Genomic DNA, 22072 nt, shown 5'->3' on the forward strand with positions numbered 1-22072 from the left:
CTGAGTTTTTATTTCACAGCGGGGCGAGCGGGAACGGGAGGTGCGGGTTCCGGTCCCGGAGCCTGGGGGAGCAGAGGAGGGGCTCTCCTGCTTCATTTGTCGCGGCTGAACATGTAGCGGAGGAGGTCCACCACCCGGTGACTGTAGCCGTATTCGTTGTCGTACCTGGCGAGGGAGGAGGCGGGTCAGGGGATCCCTCCCGACCGCTTCTGGTCCGCCCCCCACGCTCCCGGACCCGTCCCCCCTCACCAGGAAATGAGCTTCACGAAGGTGTCGTTGAGCGCGATGCCGGCGTTAGCATCGAAGATGGACGAGTGGGTGTCGCCCACAAAGTCCGTGGAGACGACCTGGGCGTCCAAATTTCAGAGATAAGTGTGGGTCGCGGATCAAGGTCCTCCAGGAGCCCAGGCTCTGACTCTTAGGCACATGGGCCAGCTCTTCATCTACACTATCTGGTGGAGGCTTGCTGTGTGCAGGTTCTGGGGACGGTGTGAGGAAGGCATGCGGGAGCTTTGTCTGCGGCCAAGGGGACGAAGACCGCAGACTCCCTGCTGCTGCACCAACACACGTCACTTGCTGGCAGTAATGCAGGCCTCCATCGTGATGGCGGGCCGGCAGAGAGGCCCTCTGAGGGCACAGGGCGAGATGGGTCTGGATGTCTAGGGGGATCTGGTCACCGCGGGCCCTCCGCAGTGCCTGAGGTGGAAGGAGCCTCAGCACAGAGGCCCTGAGGGTTTGGCCCTAGCGGTGTGGTGTAAGGCCACAGAGGAAGGTTTTCAGCAGTGGGAGGATGTGATCTGCTTTCCTTACAACAGGAGAGTCGTAGGAGCTAAAGCAGAGACAGCACCAGAGGGGGAGGTGCAGAGATGGCACTACGGGAAGCAAATGCATGCTGACGTCCGGGACAATGGCTGGAGCCATGTATTCCCAGAGTCCCCACTTTCTTGTGGTGCACATGCTAGCAGGACCAACAGTGACTATGAAATGAAATTTCAGGTAAGGGAAAGGGCCAGAAAGAGAGTATCTTAGGACAGAAATTGAAGTAGAGACTTGGAGGAGGTGAGGGCAGACTTTGTGGCCACCTGGAAGAAAAGCTACTCAGGCCAAAGGAACAGCAAGTGCAAAGACCCTGAGGCAGGAAGAGCAGCCCTTTGCAGCCCTGCGGTCCCTGTCGTGATACATTGTGAGCAGCTCTTTGGCAAGAGGAAAATCACGTTTCCTTTCCAGAGGGCTCCTCCTAGGGTCCCCCCCAGCCCCTACCTCATCCTCGGTGTAGGCAAGGATGCCAGCCATAGGCCCCTTGGCTGCTGCTTTTATGGCATCTTTGATGGCCTCGAACGAGGTAGGTTGCGCCAGGCGGCAGGTCAGGTCCACAACAGATACGTCTGGGGTTGGCACCCGGAACGCCATTCCTGTCAGCTTCCTGGAGAATCCCACATTAGGGATGGGAGTCAGAACCCAGGACCTTTCCATCCATCCCACATTATCTCTACTTTCCTCTTGATAGACACTTAAGGGATTGGGGGCCAGTCCAGTCCTCCTGGGGTGTACCCCCGACCCTGGTTGCAGCTTCTGCCCTCATACCCTTTGAGGTCTGGAATGACCTTGCCAACGGCCTTGGCAGCCCCTGTGGAGGCTGGGATGATGTTCTGGTGGGCACCCCGCCCGTCTCGCCAGGCCTTCTTCGATGGCCCGTCCACCGTCTTCTGGGTGGCAGTGTAGGAATGAACTGTAGTCTTGGGGAAGAAGAAGGACGAGGTGAGCCCTTCCTCCTCCTAAGCTCCACTGCCTCTTTTTCCCAGGCCTGAAGTGGTGACCCAGGTGTGGAGGCTGGTGGGACCACCACCACAGACCACAGGAGGGCCATGTGCAGGCCAGGGTCCAGCCTTTCTGCAAGTTGCCTGGTGTTTTAAGAGACTTCAGCGCTTGGCTCTTCCTCCCGAAACCCTCTCTCCCTATTCACCCCACACACTAAGCAAGTCCTGGGAAGAAGAGGTAGAGTTTCCCTGCCACCCCTCCTGCCTCAGCCCCTCTCCAACTCACCATCAGCCCTTCCACGATCCCAAATTGCTCGTGGATGACCTTGGCAAGGGGGGCCAGGCAGTTGGTGGTGCAGGATGCATTGCTGAAATGGCACAGGTGTGCAAGGGCGCTGTGAGGTGAGTCGCAGAGGCAGCCCTGCACCCTCCCCTCCCTCTCGGGTCATGCACACAGGCCTGGTTTTGTGGACATCAGGATAGGGATGAGGGGGATCACTGGGGATGCCCTTTAGGCTGAAGGAGGCGCTAGAGTTAGGGCTGGGGGAGCTCGCCAAGCATGTTCTCCAGGAATCCTGCTGTTCTAACAGGTAGTTTCAGGGAAACGTTAACATGATGGCGTTAAGGCTTTGGGAAGGGCGGTGCGAAGCAGCACCAGGGGTCTACTGGGAGTGGGGGTAAAGAGGGTGAGGCTGGCATGTCCTCTGGGTGCCACCCACACACTTGAGAATGTTGCTGCCCATTACCTGACAACTTTCATGGAGCCAGGATCATAGTTCTTCTCGTTTACCCCCATGACAAATATGGGTGCATCGGGTGACGGTGCGGAAATGACCACACGCGTAGCACCTGCCTCGATGTGGTACTGGAGGAGAAGCACAGGTGTCAGGGGGCCCTTGGGGCCACCTCCACACCCCCTCCCCCCGCCCAGCCCCAGCCACCTGTCCCCCACTTACTGAAGCTTCCTCTAAGGACAGGTACACGCCTGTGGACTCCACCACAAAGGGGTTCCCGACAGACTTCCAGGGAATATCTCGGGGCTGCTTGCTGTGGAGGGGTGGCAGTGCCCGAGTCAGTCTCTTCCTGCACCGCCTGGCCTTCACTGTTGCGAAGGGTAACCAGACGCCTTCCTGCCTGGCCTGCACCTGTCTCTCCCCCTCCAGCCCAACATCCTAGCTGTCCTGATGGATTTCACCCTGCTGGTCTCCTGTTTCATCACTGACTCCACCTTGCAGGCCACTTTTCTCTCTTGATTCGACCACCCCTGCTGTGCCTGGGGACAAGCTTCTGCCTTCCTGACTCAAGCCTTAACGCCCCCTGACTGCTCCCAGCCAGGTCAGGCCCATTCTACCTATGCTGCCCAGAATGCACCCCAGGAAGGTGAGGCCTGTCCTGCTGCTTCTGGTGCCCGGCCCTAGCAACCTCCCCACGGCCCTCCTCGCCCCTCCTTACCACGCAGCTCCTGCACCAGGAGCCAGCTGCCGGGGGCTGGGCAGCCTTCTGAAGATACACTGCATCCCCGCTCCCAGGAGAGGACTGAAGCCTGAGGCAGCCCCCGGGCCAGCGGTAGCTAGTGGTTTTCTTTAGAAAGGGAAAGGAGGGGCGCCTGGGTGGTCAACTCTTGGTTTCAGCTGGAGTCATGTTCTCAGGGTGATGGGATTGAGCCCCATGCTGGGCTCCCTCTGATTTCTCTCTCCCTACCCCCTGCTCGCTCGCTCTGTCTCTCTCTCTCGTAACTAAATCTTAAAAAAAAAGATTTTGCTTCCTGTTTGAGAAGTTCACATTTCTACTCTATATCGAATGTGTGTATTTGAAACATTAAACATCTATTAGATGTTGCTGTTTTCTCCTTGGCTTTAGCCAACAAGCAATAAGTGAATAAACTGTATACTGTTTTTGTTTTTTTTTTTTTTCCCTCAGGGTTTATCACAACAGTGGTATGTTCTTCTGTGATGATTTGTTAGCATCTCTCTTGTCTTCTAGACCATTCTATGCTACCGAGCCTGCTCCCATCAGAGGGTTTCAATCAATGTTTGTGGGTTTTGTTTAACCATTGTACACGTTTACCGAACACCTGCCTCAAGCCCATGTTCTAAGTACTCTACCCGTACTGACCCCTTGACCCCCCGGGAACCTAAGGAGTAAGTACCGTTACTGGCATTTCTCCAAGGAGCCAGCCGCAGGGCAGAGGGGAGGGGCTGCTGGAGTCACCAGGGAAGGCAGCGCCTGGGTGCCGGTTGTCCGTTGAAGGGACAGCTGTGTGGGGACCCGGAAGGCAGGGAGAATGCCCTGGGTGGCAGCAGTGCCAGGCTGAGTAAGGAAAGGGCAGGGGATGGCTGCTCCGCTGGGATTTTGTTCGGTGTTAAGATTCCCAGCTTGGATCCGGCAGCTTCTCATCCTCACCAAGTCTCCTGTTCCCCCCTCCACCCACCCTCCCACCCCCACACCCAGCGCTGAGCACCGCATCACAAGCCCTCCTGCCCCACATGTGCAAGCCAACAAGCCACGGGGCTGGGAAAGGCCCCAGGGCTGAGGGCGGGGTGAGTGCGTGGGAAAGTCTCAAGGCGCCCCGGGGCCAACGGTAGCTGCTAATTCACATTAGAAAGCTGAAGGACGGTTCCGGGGTCCCCTTTTGTACATTTTAAAAGTTTTTTGTTATAACAGTTTATATATGAAGCATTTTAAACATCTAATATTATTGCTTTTGATTGTTACAGATTCGAAACATATCCTTAGATGGACAGAAAGGGTATTAATATCAGTATGAGCCATGTGAAATGGGTACTAAGAAGTCAGCATGGGGGGCGGGGTAAGAGGTACTGGTTTAGGATCCCCCCGGGGAGGTGGAGGCCGAGTGGTTGGGATGACATGGAAAGGAAAGGCAGGGGGCCAGCGCATGGTGTTGAGGGCCCCAACAGGAGCTGGGGTTTTATTCATGGGGGGCTGGGGAGTCCTTGGAGGGTTTAAGTAGGGGAGTCACGGAGTCCAGTTGATGTTTTTAAAAGGCCTCTGTGGCTACTGTGTAGGATCCGAGTGGAAAGCATTGGCTAGCGGTGCCACTTCCTGCGGAGGGAAGTGACTAGGTTTGGGGGTTGAAGGAGAATCAGAGGTTGACTGTTAAACATACTGAGTTGACATGCCTGTGAGAAAACGTGTCAATGTGTGTTAAAAATATTTTGAGTAGAGTGGGACACCTTTCTAGATCAGTGCTTTTTAACCATTTTAGGGGTCAGGGACTTCTCTGAGACCCCTCTCTGACCCAGGACCCAGAGGCACACACACACACAATTTGGGGGGGGCGGTTCTGAGCCCGTGGGGGAGGTTGGACTCCCATTCTGGTCCTCGCCACAGCTCCCGTGTTAATACACCGCAGGCGTGCGTCAGACAGCATGCTTACCACTGGAAGACGCTGATCTCCTGGTTGTCCACGACCAGCTTTCCGCTCCTGTACTCCACACTCCCCTTGTACCGGCCGTGGGTGGAGTCATATTTAAACATGTACACCTGCGGGCGACAGACAGGGTGGCTCCCGTGTCGGGCGGCAAGGGTGGAGAAGCGAGCATCCCTAGGGAGTCCCCGCCTTGGTGAAGGTTCCACATGGCACCTGGGAGCCTTGCACGGAGCTCTCCTCCCCACTGCGGTCCCGCCTTTCCCAGGTCTCCCCTCTGCCTGCTGCTCACCATATATTCCGGGTCAATGAATGGATCGTTCACTGCTACCACCTTCACACCCTTCTCCATGCAGGCCCGGAGCACCAAGCGACCAATGCGTCCAAAGCTGTCCAGGGACAAGGGTGGTGGGGGTTGTGCTCAGAATCCTCGGGTGGCAGGCAGAGGAGGGGATGGGAGGGAAAGGGATAACAGAGGAGGTGCACTCTAGGGGGCTGGGTGGGATTCCTCAGTCTGGGGAAAGAAGGCAAAGTGTGGGCACTGTCCTCTCTTGCCCAGATGTCCTCTCCAACCTCTTCACTGCTTTTCCTGCTTCCTGTACCCATCCATCACACCCTCCTATTCCTGGCTTTGTAGCTGGATGGATCCCCTAGAACTGCAGGCCAGAGTATGTCACTTGGCCTGAACTCCTCCATGGCCCTCAGTCAGTAAAACAGATCCAGACTGCTTACTGTGCTATGGCCTGCCAGGCCCCTGCCAGCTTCCCACCTCCCTCCCCCTTCCTCCCTTGCTTGCTCCACACCCTGACTCGACTTCCTGCGTGTTCTTAGTGTTCTTAGCGCACTGAGCTGCCCCTGTCTCAGAGCTGGCTACTGCCCTACTCCCCAGTCTCACAGGACCCGACTTCCACACTGTTCACAACACACGTCATTCAACTGTCGCGTTCCTTCTTCGATTGCTGCCTTCCCACTGGAATGTGAGCTCTCTGAGGGTGGAGCCCTGTCTACATTTTCCCTGTTACCTAAGGGTGGGCAGAATGAAAGCACTGATGGTGAGAAATGGGGAGATGCCCCAGGCAGCAACCAGAGGAAAGGCTGGGCCCTAATACTTCAGGAACGGCTCAGGCCGGGGCCCCCTCACCCATTGATGCCCACTGTCAGCTTTCGAACCACAGAAGGCTTCTTAGATTGAGGAGGTGGGGATTCATTCTTGACTGGCTCAGGTTTGGGCTCTGGCTCAGGCTGCGGCTCCGGCTCTGCCTCAACCTTGGGCTCCGGCGGGGGTGGTGCTCTGGTCACTGTTGGGGGTTGGGTGGGGGCAATGAGCTGCGCGGTCCCGGTGGGAGGGAATGAACACTTTTGGCCCCCCAGAACCCGTTGCTGGCTCCTGGCCCCTGGCGGCCAACCATCTAGCTATTTCTCCAACCCACCTGATCCACACAATAAGCAGGGAATGGGCTTGCTTTAAAATACCAATGTCAGGGCCCCTTCCCTGGAGAGTCTAACTCAGTGCACGTGTCTTTTTAACAGTCACTTGGGGTGATATTGTCTGTGCCTCAGTTTCTTCCTCTGTAAAAGGAAGATGATAGTACGTCTCTCTGAGAGTCCCTGTGATGATTAAGTAAGGTGATAGATGTAAGGCTTATGAGAGAGTCTAGGAAACAGTCCACTTACATGAGTATTTCAAAGATTGTTCCCCAAACTCGTCTGATAATTGCTCTAACCCAAGCGGACCCCCCTATACCCCTGGGGGTAGGCCTCTTCCCAGGGAAATCTGACTCAGTGGGTCTATACTGAGGCCCGGGAATCCTGGTTCTAAAAGCACTCTGGGTGATTCTTATCCTCACAGTAGTTAGGAAATCGAGGTGTATCATAACACGAAATGGCTGGAAACCCACACCAGCTTCCACCTCTTCAAATGCACACTCTCCCACTCCCGTACTGCATTTGAAAACCCCCATGCTGGAGGTGTGAGAGCCGGGCTGCGATAAGGGCTTCAGGAGGGGAGGGGAGATGTGGAGGCCGCAGTCAGGGGGCCAGGCCGGCAGAGGGTTTCCAGCTGGGAATCAGGCCTGACTCTCCCCCTGCTGCTCAGCTGCCTGCCAGCTGTGTAGTCTTGAGCAAGTTAATGACCTCTCTGGCCTGTTTGCTGGTGCCACATCTGCCCTTCTGCCTGGGGGCTTCTGGGAGGACTCAGATCTCACCACCCAGCAGGTGCTGGCGTCAACAGTGGAAGGAGGTTGCTACTAAGAGTATTTGTGAGGAAAGGTAGAAGAGGTTAGAGTGGGGCTGGAGGAGGTAGGTGGGCGTTGCTCTTGGTGCCAGAGTCAAAGGCACAGAGAGGTGGTGGGTCCGCTGGCCTGTGTGTGGTCCCCCGACCTCTAGGGGCTGCAGCAGACCATGTGGGCTGAGCCTGGGCTGTGGGTTTCCTGTGGCAATACCAGTTCTTAAAGTTATGATGAGTGCTTATTTGCGGCACTGACCCTGTGGCTTTGGTGACCCTAGGATGTTTGCCTTTCTGGGGGTTCTGCTTCCACTATCAGGAAAGGGGGAGATCTGTCCATGGGGTTGAGTGGGAATCTGAGCCCACTCCTCGACCTTTTAAAAGAAAACTCAGGTGGTTCTCCTCTCCCATCTTCGCCCAGGCTTCCTCTCTCCTCCCCTCCAGTCGAGGGGTGGGGTGCCTAGGCTAGGAAGGCTGCACTAGGAAGGAAGAGCCTGAAGGAGCTTCTGTGATGAAGCATCAACTGGCAGGTGAAACAAGGGCGCAGGCGCGCGCTCTCCTCGTTAGGATGACGCTCCCATTTCCTGGGCGCCGCCTTGGGCTAGGTCCCGTGCCCGCTGAGTGCTGTAGGCATGCGCTGTAAATCCACCGTACAGAGGGGAGACCGAGGCCCGAGGTCTGAGCGAGTGCGGAGCAGGGAGGAGGTTCGCAGCCAGCAGCAGGGAACCTGCCCGGGGGCGGCTTCTTGGGGGTCCCTCCCACTGCCCCGCCGCTGTCATCCCGCCGACCCGGCCGGCGGCCGGTGCGGAGGCAGCGCGGGAATGCGGGCTGCCCTTGGAGCCGACCTGGGTTCATCGGGCTGGAGTGTGTGTGCACCATTGGCTGGATGGGGTAGGGCTGCCCAGTGGGAGTGAGCCGGGGACTCCGAGTCTCAACTCTGCTATTCCGTGGCTGAGAGACCTAGGGAGGCGGCTTAAGCTCTCTCACCTCTGATGGCCGCTCCTGAGTGGGGACAGTAAACACAATGGCCTCCCCCGGCGAGGGGGGGAGGGTTTGTGAGGCTTCAGTGCCTGGAAAGCGCTTGGTACGGCCCTGGCAGGTTGCTAGCGCCCAAGAGGACAAACCCCACCAACCCCCAAACGGCCTTTGGCGCTGGGCGATGGGAGCGTCCATCCCCAGAAATGTGCCCTCGTAGATGCGGCTCCGGCCCCTGCTTCGCAGCGCCAAGGCCTGTGGGGACCCGCTTCCTGCCCCCCCATTGCCATAGAAACCACTCCCGGAGCAGGGGTAGGGAGGGTGGGGCGGGTGGGAAGGCGCAACGCAGTCCGTCTCCCGCCCCCTCACTCGTGCGCACGGCGAGGCGGGCACGTGGGCCGCAGGGGCTCCCGACCGCCCTGTATCCCCTTCCCAGGGGTCGCCCCGTCGCCTCCCTCACCCGGGCGCGGCTGTCGCAGCAGCTGGACAACGGTGACATTGGTGAGGACGATGTCGCGTTTCGACATGGCCTAAGGTTTCATGGCTTAGCCGCTTGGGGACCGTCGCGATGTTACTGCGGCGAGGGGCGCCGGGGCTAGTGGGGCCGGAGCTTCTCGCCGGGACGTCACAGTGCCCAGTGATGTCACAAAGGCGGCGACGAAGCGCGTGACGTCTGCATGCCGAGTCCCACCGTCCCCAGGCCACCACTGGCATCTAGCATAGAATCCAGCTTTCTACACTGGTTCTCGAGGCCCTTTTCTCTCCCCCCTCCCTTCCTTCTCCCTGGCTCTGTGCTGCCCCTTGACCCTCCTCTGGACAGTTAGCTGCCCTCCTGTTTTCTCTTGCCTGGAAAGCCCTGCCCTGTCCTTGCTCAGGGGGCCTCCTGGTTTCCTTCAGGTGCCACTCTTTAAGAGGGGCCTTCCTAACTCCCCATGTAAAGCTCTCTCCTTCCTCAGTCACTGTTGCCATGGCCCGCACCCCCTCAATCTACTCATCTTCTAGAAGCCTCGTGTGACTTCGCTTCCTGGGTTAGATGCTCCAGTGTGCAAAGCTACTCCATGGCTATGCTCTCTACATTTTTTGTTTTCCTCACAGCATATGTCTCTCTTTAAAAATCATCCTGTTTATTCGTTTCCTTGCCAGTTGTTTCTGCCCACCAGAGTGTAAGCTCTCGGAGGGCAGAGTGCTTGTCTACCTTCACTTTTGTATCCCATTGACTAGAAGGTTTGGTGTCTACGGGTGCTCACTCAATGAACGCCAGAATGCAAACATAAATATGGCCGCCTCCCATTCCTTCTGACTCCCAATCTTAAATTTAAGTGACCTCCAAGCCAGACCCTCTCACTGCACCCCGTTCTTCTCCTTGTGGCTTTTCACGTGGTTTGTCATGATTTACTTACTGATTTACTTGCTCAGGGTGTCCCGTTGTTCACTGCGGGGCCTTTGCCGCCACCTAGAACTATGCCTGGCACAAAGCGGCTTCTGGGGAAGAACAGGACAGATGGCTTCTTTCCTCTAACGCACTGGGGGTGGGGGCTTATTTGCACATCTGTGATTCACAGATAGGTGCCTTCACCTGCAGGGCTGGCTGACACACAGCTGTGACCAAGATTTAGGGGGTGTGGGGGTTTGGGCCAGGAAGGAGTCATCATCCCAGACAGAGGTGTGGAAGCAAGAAGGAGCAGAGTGACATAACCTCTTCCTTCCCGAAGTCTTCACGGGAACTCAGTTCGCTAAGCACCTGCAATGGGACAGGGTGAGGGTGAGGCACTCCTGCTTAGATGGTCCAGAGAGGTGGAACTGAAAATAAATTGGGTGTACAGATGGGGAATTTCAATGACCCAAGACCAAAATGCAGGTATTAATTAAACAAAGGGGGACAAACTTAACACATATGATGGGGGTTGGGGGGGGATGCTGGGTGTGGAAGATCACACAAATAAAACCAGGACGGAAAAGGGGCCAACTTTGTACAACTTTATAATAACAGATGTGAAAAGCTAGATGCAATTAAAAATTTTCTTAGAAAATATAAAGGTGCAAATCTGAGTAGGCCAATAACAAGAGAAGAACCGGAATTAAGATCTATTCTCCCCAAGGCTGATTCAGATCCAGATGACTTTATGGGCAGGATTTGCCAAAAAGCATCGGGAACACGTGTTTGCCAGCCCGCAGGAACTGTGCGGATCCCAGCCAGAGCAGGGAGGCTGGGTGGCAGCTCCCTCGCACAGAGGCTCTGGGCAGGGCACGTGCTCCGAGGCCCTGAGGCCCCGCAGCTGGCCAGCACACAACCTGGGAGTGCTCTGCGGGAGGGCCGGACGCTGGGCCACGGAGACCGCCTCCGCTGCCTCTGGAAAAGCAGCAGGCTCGCTTTACCCCAACGAATGGAGGGCGGCAAAGAAAGGACAACTCCAGGCCAATCTCTTATGGGGATGGATGCCAAGGTCCTGAATCAATTAGTGGCAAATGGGAATGGGACCGAGAGGGACTGGGGCTGACTGACAGAAGATGGTGGGATGGGCAGAAAGAGGGGTGGGAAGAGAAGATGGGAGTACGTTTCAAAAGGAGAAACCCCACCTCTCCATCTCAGGGTGGATTAGGATTCTGCAGCTCACTGCCCACCCTTCCCCACCCTGCAATCTCCTGCATGGGAAACTCCCTCATTTAGGCACTGGCCAAGCACAGAAGAGCCACACCTGAGGCTGCCCAGGGATTTGGCTTTGTCCTGGGAGCGTGAAACAGGGAAACAGATTTAATGAGCTCAAGCTTGGAGAGGTGGCCTGATTAGTCACCCTCCATAGGCAGTGCCTAGAAATGGCAGAAGCTCTGAGGTCTTTGGGCCTGGGTGTCCAGGACCTGGGGTGGAAGCATGGGTCCACCGAGGGGAGTGGGCCTAGTCACCCTCGTTTGAGCAGAGCCTGAAAACATGTGCAGATTCTCGCCACACCCAGGCACCCACACACATAACTCTGCCACCCCCACTGGCTCACACCCTACACATTCCTTCCCGCCAGGCTTCCCACCCGCAATCCCACCCCCACCCCCTCTCTGTCTCTCCCCTTGGCACCAAGACCCAAATATCTTTCACCCCTGCACCCAACTTACCCACCCACTGGCTCTTGTTCTTCTAGTCTCTGCCTGCCTCTGAACTAGCCCCAGATAGCTACACTGCCACAGACCGCCCAGCCACCACCTGCCCTTCCTTCTGATGACCCTCTTCACGCCCAGGGTAGACTCCCAGCTGTTCCCCTTCATCCTGTGTCACCATGTCAACGCTCCAGGCTTTAGGTTGGGATGGAGGAGGCCTCAGGGGGAGGAGGAAAGGGAGGATGAGGCCCTGGCCTCCAGCCCAGGTTCTGGCTGACAGTCTCCTGCTGCCCCAGGTCTTCAGCCCCTCCCCGTGGCTGCCTCAACCGGCTTTTCAGGAGACACTGCGTCCTGTCCCAGCTCATGGCAATCGGTCCCCTGCCCTTGCCCAGGGGCTGGGAAGCAGGAGGCCCAGGTTCTGTTATGAAAATGTGTCCTGGCTCCAAAATCTGTAACCCTCCCCGAGGGGCCCCAGGCTGCTCTGGGGACCCAGGCACCCTTCTCTCCAGCACTCTCTGAGACTCAGGCTTGGCCTGTCTTCCCTGGGCTTCCCTTAGCAAGCACACTACTTACATCACATACTTTTTGGGAGTGCTTCTTTTAATCCATCCATTTGTTCAATATATAAATATTTACTGAACCCCAGGCAATGTTCTAAAAATTGGGGATATAGCAGTGACCAACACAAAAGCCCTGTCCTTTGGAAGTTTACAATCCAATAGGTGAGGTAGACAGTATAAAAGATAATTTTGGATCATGGTAAGTGCTTATAAAAACAAAAGGATGATATCACCCAGTATAACTGAGGGATGGCCAGGGAAGGTTTTTTGAGGTGACATTTGAACCAAGAACAGAATAAGAAACTACCATGTGATGATGTGAGTTCTGCCTTCCAGGCAGAGAGGACAGCATGTGCAAAGGCCATGAGGCAGGAATGAGCCTGGTGTGTCTGAGGACCAGGGAGAAGACCTGTGGGGCTGGGAGGTGGTAAGCGTAGGGGGGGTGTCAACAAGAACAGTAAGAGCCAGGTCTGATGACTCTCTCAACTCCCCAGGAGTGCTCTCCTCCCCCTGACTGAGCCTCCCATCTTCCCAGACTCTTGCTGCTGGGGAAACTGGATCCTTGATTCCCTGAGGAGTGAAGAACCAGGCCTGGGTCCTGGGGATGGAGGTGATTGAAGGTTGGGTTGGGAGAGAGGAGGCTTGGATAGTGGGTGAGGAATGAAAAGAGGAGGTGGTTGAAAGGGCATCCATCTGGGCTTTGGGGTGGAGGGCCTGAGCTGGGCAAGAAGCAAAGACGCCACGTGAGTGTTCTCCATTCATGACTCACCTTCTCTTCCTCCTCCTATTCATTGCTCAACTCAAAGCTCCCTGAGAAATGCCTCCCTGATGGGACCAAGTCAGTGCCTTACAGGGGTAATTGAGTCATGAGGGGTGGAGAAGAGAGAGGGAGGTAGAGTATAAATAGCAGCTTTGCTTCCCTGGCTCCTCTCTGCATCCTCCCCACCCTGCCAACAACATGCACCTTGCCAGTTTGGTCAGCTCCTGCTCCCTCCTACTGCTATTGGGGGCCCTTCCTGGATGGGCAGCCAATGATGACCCCATTGAGAAGGTCATTGAAGGAATCAACCGAAGGCTGAGCGATGCAGAGAGAGAGGTGGGCAAGGCCCTGGAAGGCATCAATAATGGAATCACTCACGCTGGAAGGGAAGTGGAGAAAGTTTTTAATGGACTTAGCCACATGGGGAGCCAGGCCGGCAAGGAACTGGACAAAGGCGTCCAGGGGCTCAACAGCGGCTTGGACAAGGTAGCCCATGGGATCAACAATGGCATCGGACAAGCAGGAAAGGAGGCAGAGAAGTTTGCCCATGGGGTCAACAACGCTGCTGGACAGGTTGGGAAGGAGGCAGACAAAGTGATTCAGGGGGTCCATCATGGGGTCAACCAGGCGGGAAGTGAGGCAGGGAGGTTTGGCCAGGGGGGCCATCATGCTGCTGGGCAGGCTGGCAATGACGCGGGGAGGTTTGGTCAGGGGGTCCATCATGGAGTTAACCAGGCTGGGAACGAGGCAGAAAAGTTTGGTCAGGGAGTCCATCATGGGGTTAACCAGGCGGGGAAGGAGGCGGAGAAGTTTGGTCAAGGGGTCCATCATGGGGTTAACCAGGCGGGGAAGGAGGCGGAGAAGTTTGGTCAGGGAGTCCATCATGGGGTTAACCAGTGGGAAGGAGGCGGAGAAGTTTGGTCAGGGGATCCACAATGCTGCTGGGCAGGCTGGGAAAGAGGGAGACAAAATAGTTCAAGGGGTCCACCATGGAGTTAACCAGGCTGGGAAGGAGGCGGAGAAGTTTGGTCAGGGGGTCCATCATGGGGTTAACCAGGCTGGGAAGGAGGCAGAGAAGTTTGGTCAGGGGGTCCATCATGGGGTTAACCAGGCTGGGAAGGAGGCAGAGAAGTTTGGTCAGGGGATCCACAATGCTGCTGGGCAGGCTGGGAAAGAGGGAGACAAAATAGTTGAAGGGGTCCACCATGGAGTTAACCAGGCTGGGAAGGAGGTGGAGAAGTTTGGCCATGATGTTCATTATGCTGCAGGGCAGGCTGGGGAAGAGGGAGACAAAATAGTCCAAGGGGTCCATCCTGGGGTCAGCCAGGCTGGGAAGGAGGTGGAGCACTTTGGCCAGAGAGTTCACCATGCCGTTGAACAGGCTGGAAAGGAGGCAGACAAAGTGGTCCAAGGGGTGCACGATGGGGTCAACCAGGCCGGGAAGGAGGCAGAGAAATTTGGCCAAGGGGTCAACCACGCTGCTGGCCAGGCTGGAAAGGAAGCGGAGAAACTTGGCCAAGGTGTCCACCATGCTGCTGGCCAGGCCGGGAAGGAGGTGGACAGGTTGCCGCAGAATGTTCATAATGGGGTCAACCAAGCCGGCAAGGAGGCCAACCAGCTGCTGAATGTAGGTGAACAGGGGTGGGGAAATGGGGAGAAGGGGCTGGGGGAGGGAGAGGTTAAGCCCTTGGGATATTTGGGTAGTCCATGTAGCCTTCGTTCAGTGAAAGAAGCTTGGGGAGCTCTATGACCATGTTCCCTTTCCTTCTCTCCATCTCCCTACAAAGTTGCTGGTGCTAAGCTGGTGAGATGGATCAAACCATCTTGCCCACAAAGCCCTAGATCAGACAGAGAGAGCCTTCACACTTAAGGGAGCTGCCCTGCTCATTGAGGAGGTGTAAAGAGAGGAACATGAAGCCTCTCCTGGGGAACAGGAAACAATTACTGAGTCAAGATCTTGTGCAGTGCAAACAGAGTGAGTGTTGAGAAAACCCAGAGCATCAGAGTAAGCATGAGGAATGGCTTTGGGAGATAAGCCCAGTTCTGTTTAATTTTCGTAACAAGCCTCTGAGGTAGTCAGGGTGAGGATGCTGACTCTCTGATTCTCAGATAAGGAGATAGAAGCTCAGTGAAGTTTTAAGGGGATTTGTCAAGATCAGGTGGCTGGTCCACAGCTCTGGCGAATCACAGGTCAGGGTTCTTTTTCTTCCCCCACACTGTCCCTTTTGGGGGAGGTCTCCTGGAGGACTTCTGTAGAGGAAACATTTCTGTAGAGGGAACAAATACTGGAGGACAGGTGGAGACAAGGGGTGCCATTCACAGCGGACCAGGCACCAAGGAGGGGGCTTGGGGACTAGGAGAAGGCTGACCCCTGCCTGCCTCAGTTCCAATCTCCATGAGGAGTCTTTGGGACACCATCTTAAGGACTGGCTCAGACCTGGAAACCGATAGCCACCCGGGCCGTAGGCAGGGACCAGGGAAGGGTGGGTGGGGAGGAAGGGACTCTGCAGAAAGTGTGCACAGTAGAGGAATGGGCTCTGAGGCAGAGGGCAGTCTTCACTGCGAAGAAGTCAGGAGGGGAGGTTTGTTATGGGATTCAGAGCTGGCCGTGGCAGCAGCAGAGGCATGGCTGAGTATCTGGGGGGTAAAATGAGGACAGGGATCAACCGAAGTTAGGGAGCAGGCCAGAGGGTGTAGAGAAGGGGTAGAGCTGAGATCGGGCTGAGGTTAAACTACGGTCCTAGGATTTGCATGGGTTCTCTGGGTTCGCTTTCCAGTTTCCAGTCAGGCCCTTCTCAGTGACTAAGGGAATTTCATTCACTGAAATAAAAGGGAATTGGGGGAAGACTAGTCAGTAGGGGCAAACATCCTTCCAGGCTTTTCTTCCCATCTCACAGAACTCCCACAGCGACATGGGCTTTGGGTTTTCTTTCTGGATAATGAGGGTGTAGGAGGTTAGCCTCTGCACCCCCCCCCAGCCCTAGTCACCCTAGAGGGTGGCAGGTCACTGGGGAAGAGGAACTTGGGAGACCCTCAGGGCTGAGGAGTTGTAATGACAGTCTGGGCTTGGTCCGCAGGGCGCTCATCCAGGCGTTTCCACCGGCCAGCACGGAGGGGGAGCAGCCACAACATTGACATCTGGAGTAAGTCTCCCAAGCACAGCAATGACTCGGTGGAGGGGGGGGGCCCTCCTAGGATGGCGGTGGGGCGGATGCTGGTGACCAACCCTCTTGTCCTTGAATTCCAGGCCTCGGTCAACAAGCCCTTCATCAGCTTTCCAGCTCTGTGGAAGGTGAGTGCCCAGGAGGTTTCAACTTTCTGCTGTCTCTGGAGATAGTCTCACACTCCCTTCCCACTGCCTGTCCACAGACAAGCTCATTGTGGACAGACTCTCGGCCTTGCAGAAACCATCCAATCTGTTTCCCAGCTCTGGCCTCTTTCTTCACCTGCTCTTTGTCCCTCATACCCTGCTTTCCTCTTCTGGCTGCTTTCCGTTCCCTTGGAGGCAAACACAAGCTGGCAAAACGACCCCTGGGGGCCAGTGAGGGAGGTGCTGCTGAAACCATCCCCTCCACGTGCTCACTACTTCTCATCACCTTCCCTCCGATTTGCTCCCTGCCTCAATCCACTGTGAGGTCCTTGGGCCGCCTTACCGGGCGGGGGCGGTATGCTGGGGGGAGGGAGCCTGAGGCTCTGGGCTCTGTCCTTTCCCTGGCTGACAGGAACCCCCAGTAGAAAGGCTCCTGGGGGACCCTGGTCCCTACTCTGGGCCCAGACCAAAGTCCTAGCTTTGCATTTTTCTCTTTGCATGTAGCACATGGCTGCATGAGCCTGGGGCAAAAGGATGAGGGTGTGGAACAGCCCTGTGGACTGTTCCCGGAACCCAAAGGCACAGCCTTGTTTATTCCTGAGCAATGCGAGCGCCAGGGGACCCTCTGAGACAAAACAGACAAGGCTTCTTGGCTCCTTCACAGGCCCCTGGCACCTCTGCCTGGGAGGCCTGGCGCCCTGTTCTCCCTGAATCTAGGAGCCACTTTCCTGAAGACATTCTGCAGAACATAAGCAATTCCTAGGCCCGAGAAGCTAATGTCAATGTCCCCCTCATTTCTCTAGGGGACGTGAGGGCAGAGGTCTTGGTCCCCTCAGGGCTGTGTTCCCTGCATTCATTCCCTCTTTCCTTTCTTCCAGAGCGTCGCCGACATCATTCCCTAAACTGATGCACTGGCCTCACTCAGCAGACTGACATCCTGTTGTCATACTAGCTGAAATGACCCAGAGGAGCTGGGGGCCGGGAGGGGGGCAGACTTCCTGAGTCCCGGGAGCGGGCTGTACTGGGATTTGTGAATAAATATGACACGTTATACTCTCATCATGGTCCACTGTGCTCCCCGAGGAGGGGTGGGCGGGGGGAGGCTTCTCTTTCTCTGCTATTTTGCGGAAGGAGCTGCGGGCTGATGCACAGGGGGCCCGAGCTGGAGATTTCAGGCAGGTCAGATGTAAGATGTAAGAGGGCGAGAGAGCGCTTACGGGGACAAGCCAGGCTTCGCTAGTGGGCAAAATCCATGCGTGCTCAGCACTAAGGGCAGCATCTGCGCAGAGAAGGCCACCTCAGGCCAGCAGTGGGGGCAGAAGCACCTGCGAAGAGAGTGGCGGGAACCTAGGTGGAGCCCAAGAGGGTAGCATCCTTGTCTAGAGGGTGTGGCACCAAGGGAATAACAATGGTAACTTGTACTTGTTGCACCATGCTGGGCTCCCTGCTGGGTGCTTTCCACGCATGACATCACCCAATCCTCCCAACATCCCCCCCACCCCGGTTAGGTAAGAGGTTCTGCTACTGCCCCTTTTTACAGAGAAGCACATGGAGGCTCCCGCAGGTTAAGAAACATGACCAAGTTCGCAGTCAGAAAGTGGAGAAACGACTTCAGAGCCACAAAGCATATTCTGAAAGTACAGTCTTTAACTGTTTGGCATCCCATAGAGGGGAACCATGCAGAGGGGAGAGGACAGAAATGCATGTGGGAGGCCCTTGCATGGGGAGGAGCACCAAAGGCTGGGGGTGGGGGACGGCACCCTGAGGACAGGAGGGTGGGCCTCTCTACAACGACAGGAATGGGGACACAGAAGGCCGGGTTTTCAGATGCATAGTAGCGTCGACTGTTCACTAAGCACCAGCTAGCTTCCAGTACTGTGTGAAGAGCTAAAACCATTTAAGCCCCCCGCAACCCAAAGGCAGAAGCCCTCTCGTGATCCCCATTGTATGGGTGAGGAAATGGAGGCTCGGAGGGGCCAGGGCACTGGCTGTCCACTGCCAGAACCTTACCTTCACAGTTGCCTAAAGAGTCTCTGGAAGGCTTGCCAAGCACTGGCCTGGGTGCTGGGAGATTCCCAGTAGGACCATGTACTTGTGGGCAGTTCCCTTCTAGGGGCCACAGTTTCCATCTATATATGGGGGGGGGGTTACCTGCGGGGGAGGACTGCAAACATGGCTTCCAGCGCCAAAATTCCATCAATTGTGGGACCAAAAATAAGAGGCCAAAAATTGCCCTTGGGGAATTTACAGGCTTCCAGGGGATACAAGGCGCATAAACAGAATCTAAAAACAAATATGAAGCAATATATCAATGAGAACTGCCACCTGGAGGGGGTGGGGTGGGGGCTTCGTGGCTACAATAAAGGTGACGCTCCCAAGACCTCACGTTTACTGCATTTTTCCTGATTTGTAGAATACCATCGTTTTTATGACTTATGGTCCTTCCCTTCCCCTACAGTATTTTAACTTGAAACTATTTCAAATGCACCATAAAGATGAGTTTTATAGTGAATACCGCGTAGCCACACTTAAGAGTCTACCATTAATATTTTACTCTCCTTGCTTGATCTCACGTCACGTATTTATCCATCTAGTCATGCATCAATACATTTTTGATGCATTTCAAAGTAAATGGCAATTGTCTGTTTCCCGCATTTTAATAAACAGGAAGCATTCATTCATATCACACATTTACTGCGGGTCTGCTCTGTGCTGGAGCTCGTTTCATACAAACTGGAGGAGTCCCTTCTGGAAAGGGCATATTCAAGGGAATCCTTCTTTTCTCAAGTAAAACTTTTACCGATTTTATTTGTATGCACATTTTCTTGCTGGGTTTACTTGCATGGGGTTCCTGAAAGTGCCAAAGAGATATGGGATAATCCTCCGTGTTTGGGGGTTGTCAATCTTGGGAGGCTTCTGGAAAAGAACTTAGCTGGTTTTCAAGGGTAAAAGAGGCATGGCTGACTCCTGCCTCGGGGTCTGGTGTGCCCCTCCCTCTGCTAGGAATAGTCTCCGTGTCCCTCTTGTCCCCTGCGCGGGCCCCTCCTTACCCTGCAGGTGGCGGCTACCTTGACCACACCACCCAAACGAAGGGCCGCCTTTGCTATTCTCTGTCCTGGCACACTGTTCTTTTTCTTCACAGTGCTTATGACAATGTGTAATTATGTATTTACTCATTTAATGTCCATTTTCCCCCTAGACTAACATGTTCAAGAGGAGAGGCCAAGGCCAGGCACAGATGGCTGGCCACTAACAAAGGGGAGGCTACTGCCTTGAGCAGACTTGGTTTTCCCTTCGACCATGGACTAAGAGGGAGCAGGAAGCAGGTACCTGAGACAGACAGGTGGAGGCAGGCTAGCGGTGAGGAGAGGAAAGGCCAGTTTGTGCAGAAGTGGAAGAACCGGGAGGGGAGTTCGGGCGGGACCCCCCCAGCCCTCTTTTATTGGGTGCTGACTACGTCTGTGCTGGGCACTTACAGACATGATTCATTCCATCCTCCTGAGCTCCCGTGAGGCAGGCACCATGACGGTCCTCCTCCCAGACTGAGGCCGCCCAGCTAGTGAGTGGTGATGGCCCGGCTCCTCCCGGCCACGAGCGCTTCTCTGCTGCTGGTCTCTGCTGGCGAGGTGGCCTGCTTCCCTGGGACCCTCTGGGAGGGGAAGGGAGCTACCTCAAAATAAGTCCTCTTTAAACTTCAGTTTCAGCCTTCAGGAGGTGCGTGCGTGCTTGTGTAGGGGTCTCACAATTAAACTGCCAAGAAAATGCTCCAACATCAGCAGGCCCACCACTAGCAAGAGCACACAGTGCGTGCACAGGAGTGCCAGGCGTTGTTCTGAGCGCCCCGCCAGGATTCCCTCATTTCCCCTTCGCATTCCTGCCTCCAACGGACAAGCAAACTATGCACAGGTGGGCTGATCACAGCTAGTTAGGGGAGGAGTTCGGGTTTGAAGCGGGGCTCCAGGAGAGGAGCACAGATGCCAGCCGGAGGCTCAGGATACCACAGAGGGGAGCAGAGACACCACCCTAAGCCTCATCTCCTCTCTCTTCTTGAGTCCAGCCTCTGTCCTCCCCCCTGTAAGCCTCCTCCCTGGTCTCCGTACCCACCTCCTCCCCCCTCAGCCTGCTCCTCAGAGGGACCCTGTTAACACTGAGTGCTCAAGACCACAGCCCTCCTCAGTCAAAACCCTCCACTGATTCTCCTTCAGTCAGAAAAAGAATCAGAATCCTCACAATGGTCCCAAGTTCCCCTGTATGGGCCGGTTTCTCTTTGACTTCAACCCTTCCGATTTCCCCTCCCTGCTCCAGCCACAGTGGTCCACAAATAGAGTAAGTAGGTTCCTGCCCCAGGGCCTTAGCACTGCTGTCCTTCCGCTTGGGATACTCTATCCCCAGACATCCTCATGGCTCACTGTCTCATTTCCTTTGGGTTTCAGTTCCTAAGTCACATCTCAAAGAGCCTTTCCTGATTACCCGATTTAAAATACTCTGTCTTCTCTAGTCCCTCACCTCACTGTATTTTCCTTCATTAGTGCTCACCACCTGATATGTTTATTGTCCAACCTCCTCACAATGCGTGTGAGCTCCCTGAGGAGAGAGGTGTAGATGATCTTCTTCCACGCCGTGTCCCCCTGCCTAGAACAGGTGTGACATACAGCAGGTACTCAATAAGTACTTATGGAATGAATGAAATAGTGACTTAGAAAAGCTGAAATCAGAGGGTCTTGGACATGAGGTCGGGCAGGTCAGACTTGCGGACGCCATTAGGTACAAGAACAAAGGACGCATGGGGATGCGGGAGAAAAGCTGTTTGGAGTCAGACAGACCTGGGTCGTATTCGGACACCACCATTTTACCACCGTCTTTTTAAAACACACTATTATGTGTGTGTTTACCAGCCCTGGGCCTTAGTTACCTCACCTGTAAAATGGGAATGTGTACTCCCCCCGCCCTGAGGTTGTCGTAAGGATTAAATGAGATCATGCATGTGGAAGCGCTTAGCCTTCTATGTGGTTCACAACAGGTATTTCATAAATGTGCCTGCAGACCACGTGAGGTGACCTCTCAGGTCCAGAGACGTCTGAGGGTAGTTTTCCCCAGAAGACAGAACATGGGAGTGGATGGGAGCATCCAGCTGGTTCAGGAACATGGCTTTGAATAAGTCTGAATCACACAGTGAGAGCCGTGCCCTTTTCTCAATTTTCTCTGAAGCTCTCTGATTATGTCAGAGAGGAAGACTCAATTTCTGTCCTCCTGTGCCTTGAATACCCCCCTCATACTTGCCAATCTCCTTTTTTTAAACACAGGAGCCACAGCCAGCCATCATGTAACACCGTTGTGTGCTTCTCACTATGTTTTCTGGTACTTTCTATTTGTGGGCAAGTGATCCTGGCTTTCCACTTAGAGTAGCAACATAAAATATACTTAAGAAAGTAAGCTGGCTTAAAGAAAAATATCAGTAGCAGAGATGGACCAAGGGGCAGATACACAGCACGGTGAAGGCGGTGTCCCGGGAGGGAAGTGCGGGAAGGAGTGTCCGAGGCAGGGAGTGCTCTATCTCCAGCCCCACGGCCCTGCCCTTGGAAGCGGGAGCAGCCAGCTCAGGGGCTGAGGTGGCCATCAGCAACCCGGAGGCCTCAGATTTGCTCCTGCCCCCTGCCCTCCATAAGGCCCCAGGGCAAAACCACGACCAATTCCATCCGGAGAAGAATGAAGGTTTTGACAAGCAAGGGGAGATTTGAGACAGATGAGGACGGAATGTGCTGGGAGCAGGGTTTAGGAGTGGGGCAGGCCTGGGCTTGGCTTTGGCTCTACCACACACCACCATTCCCCTCTGAGCCCCAGGTTCTGTGTCTCTAAACGGGATAATAGTAAGACCATCTCCCAGGTCTGTGTGAACCTTAAAGCGCTTACTCCGGCACCGGGCACGCAGAACCGTGGATAGACTGGAGCTGCAATGACAATTACCATGATGATTACCACTACTACCATTACCACTATCATTAAAAAGAGAG

At 55.2% G+C, this 22072-nt stretch overlaps 2 protein-coding genes across 2 annotated transcripts; one reads left to right on the forward strand and one right to left on the reverse strand.

The window, feature by feature from the left end:
- Positions 1–42: 42 nt before the first annotated feature.
- On the reverse strand, positions 43–8969 carry GAPDHS (glyceraldehyde-3-phosphate dehydrogenase, spermatogenic). Its single transcript, XM_019801456.2, has 11 exons — positions 8805–8969; positions 6287–6443; positions 5438–5534; positions 5155–5261; positions 2714–2804; positions 2504–2622; positions 2044–2125; positions 1585–1736; positions 1261–1423; positions 250–347; positions 43–165 (listed from the first exon to the last, which is right to left on the reverse strand). Exons 1-11 carry the CDS (start codon positions 8869–8871, stop codon positions 93–95), a joined length of 1206 nt encoding a protein of 401 aa, XP_019657015.1. The 5' UTR covers positions 8872–8969; the 3' UTR covers positions 43–92.
- Positions 8970–12899: 3930 nt separating this feature from the next.
- On the forward strand, positions 12900–17120 carry SBSN (suprabasin). The gene is given in 5 exon segments (XM_019801439.2): positions 12900–13647; positions 13649–14378; positions 15829–15894; positions 15999–16043; positions 16940–17120. Coding segments are annotated over 5 exon segments (1563 nt in total). The 5' UTR covers positions 12900–12949; the 3' UTR covers positions 16964–17120.
- Positions 17121–22072: the final 4952 nt, after the last annotated feature.

The sequence above is a fragment of the Ailuropoda melanoleuca genome, chromosome 12 (assembly GCF_002007445.2).
Source record: "Ailuropoda melanoleuca isolate Jingjing chromosome 12, ASM200744v2, whole genome shotgun sequence".
NCBI lineage: Eukaryota > Metazoa > Chordata > Mammalia > Carnivora > Ursidae > Ailuropoda > Ailuropoda melanoleuca.

Excerpts from the sequence above, each read along its gene's own strand:
- GAPDHS (XM_019801456.2), bottom strand. The coding sequence starts at position 8,871 with ATGTCGAAACGCGACATCGTCCTCACCAATGTCACCGTTGTCCAGCTG. Across the intron at positions 5,535-6,286 it reads CTGACAGTGGGCATCAATGG|CTTTGGACGCATTGGTCGCT; the intron begins GTGAGGGGGCCC and ends GTCCCTGGACAG. Across the intron at positions 1,424-1,584 it reads GTCATTCCAGACCTCAAAGG|GAAGCTGACAGGAATGGCGT; the intron begins GTATGAGGGCAG and ends GGGATTCTCCAG.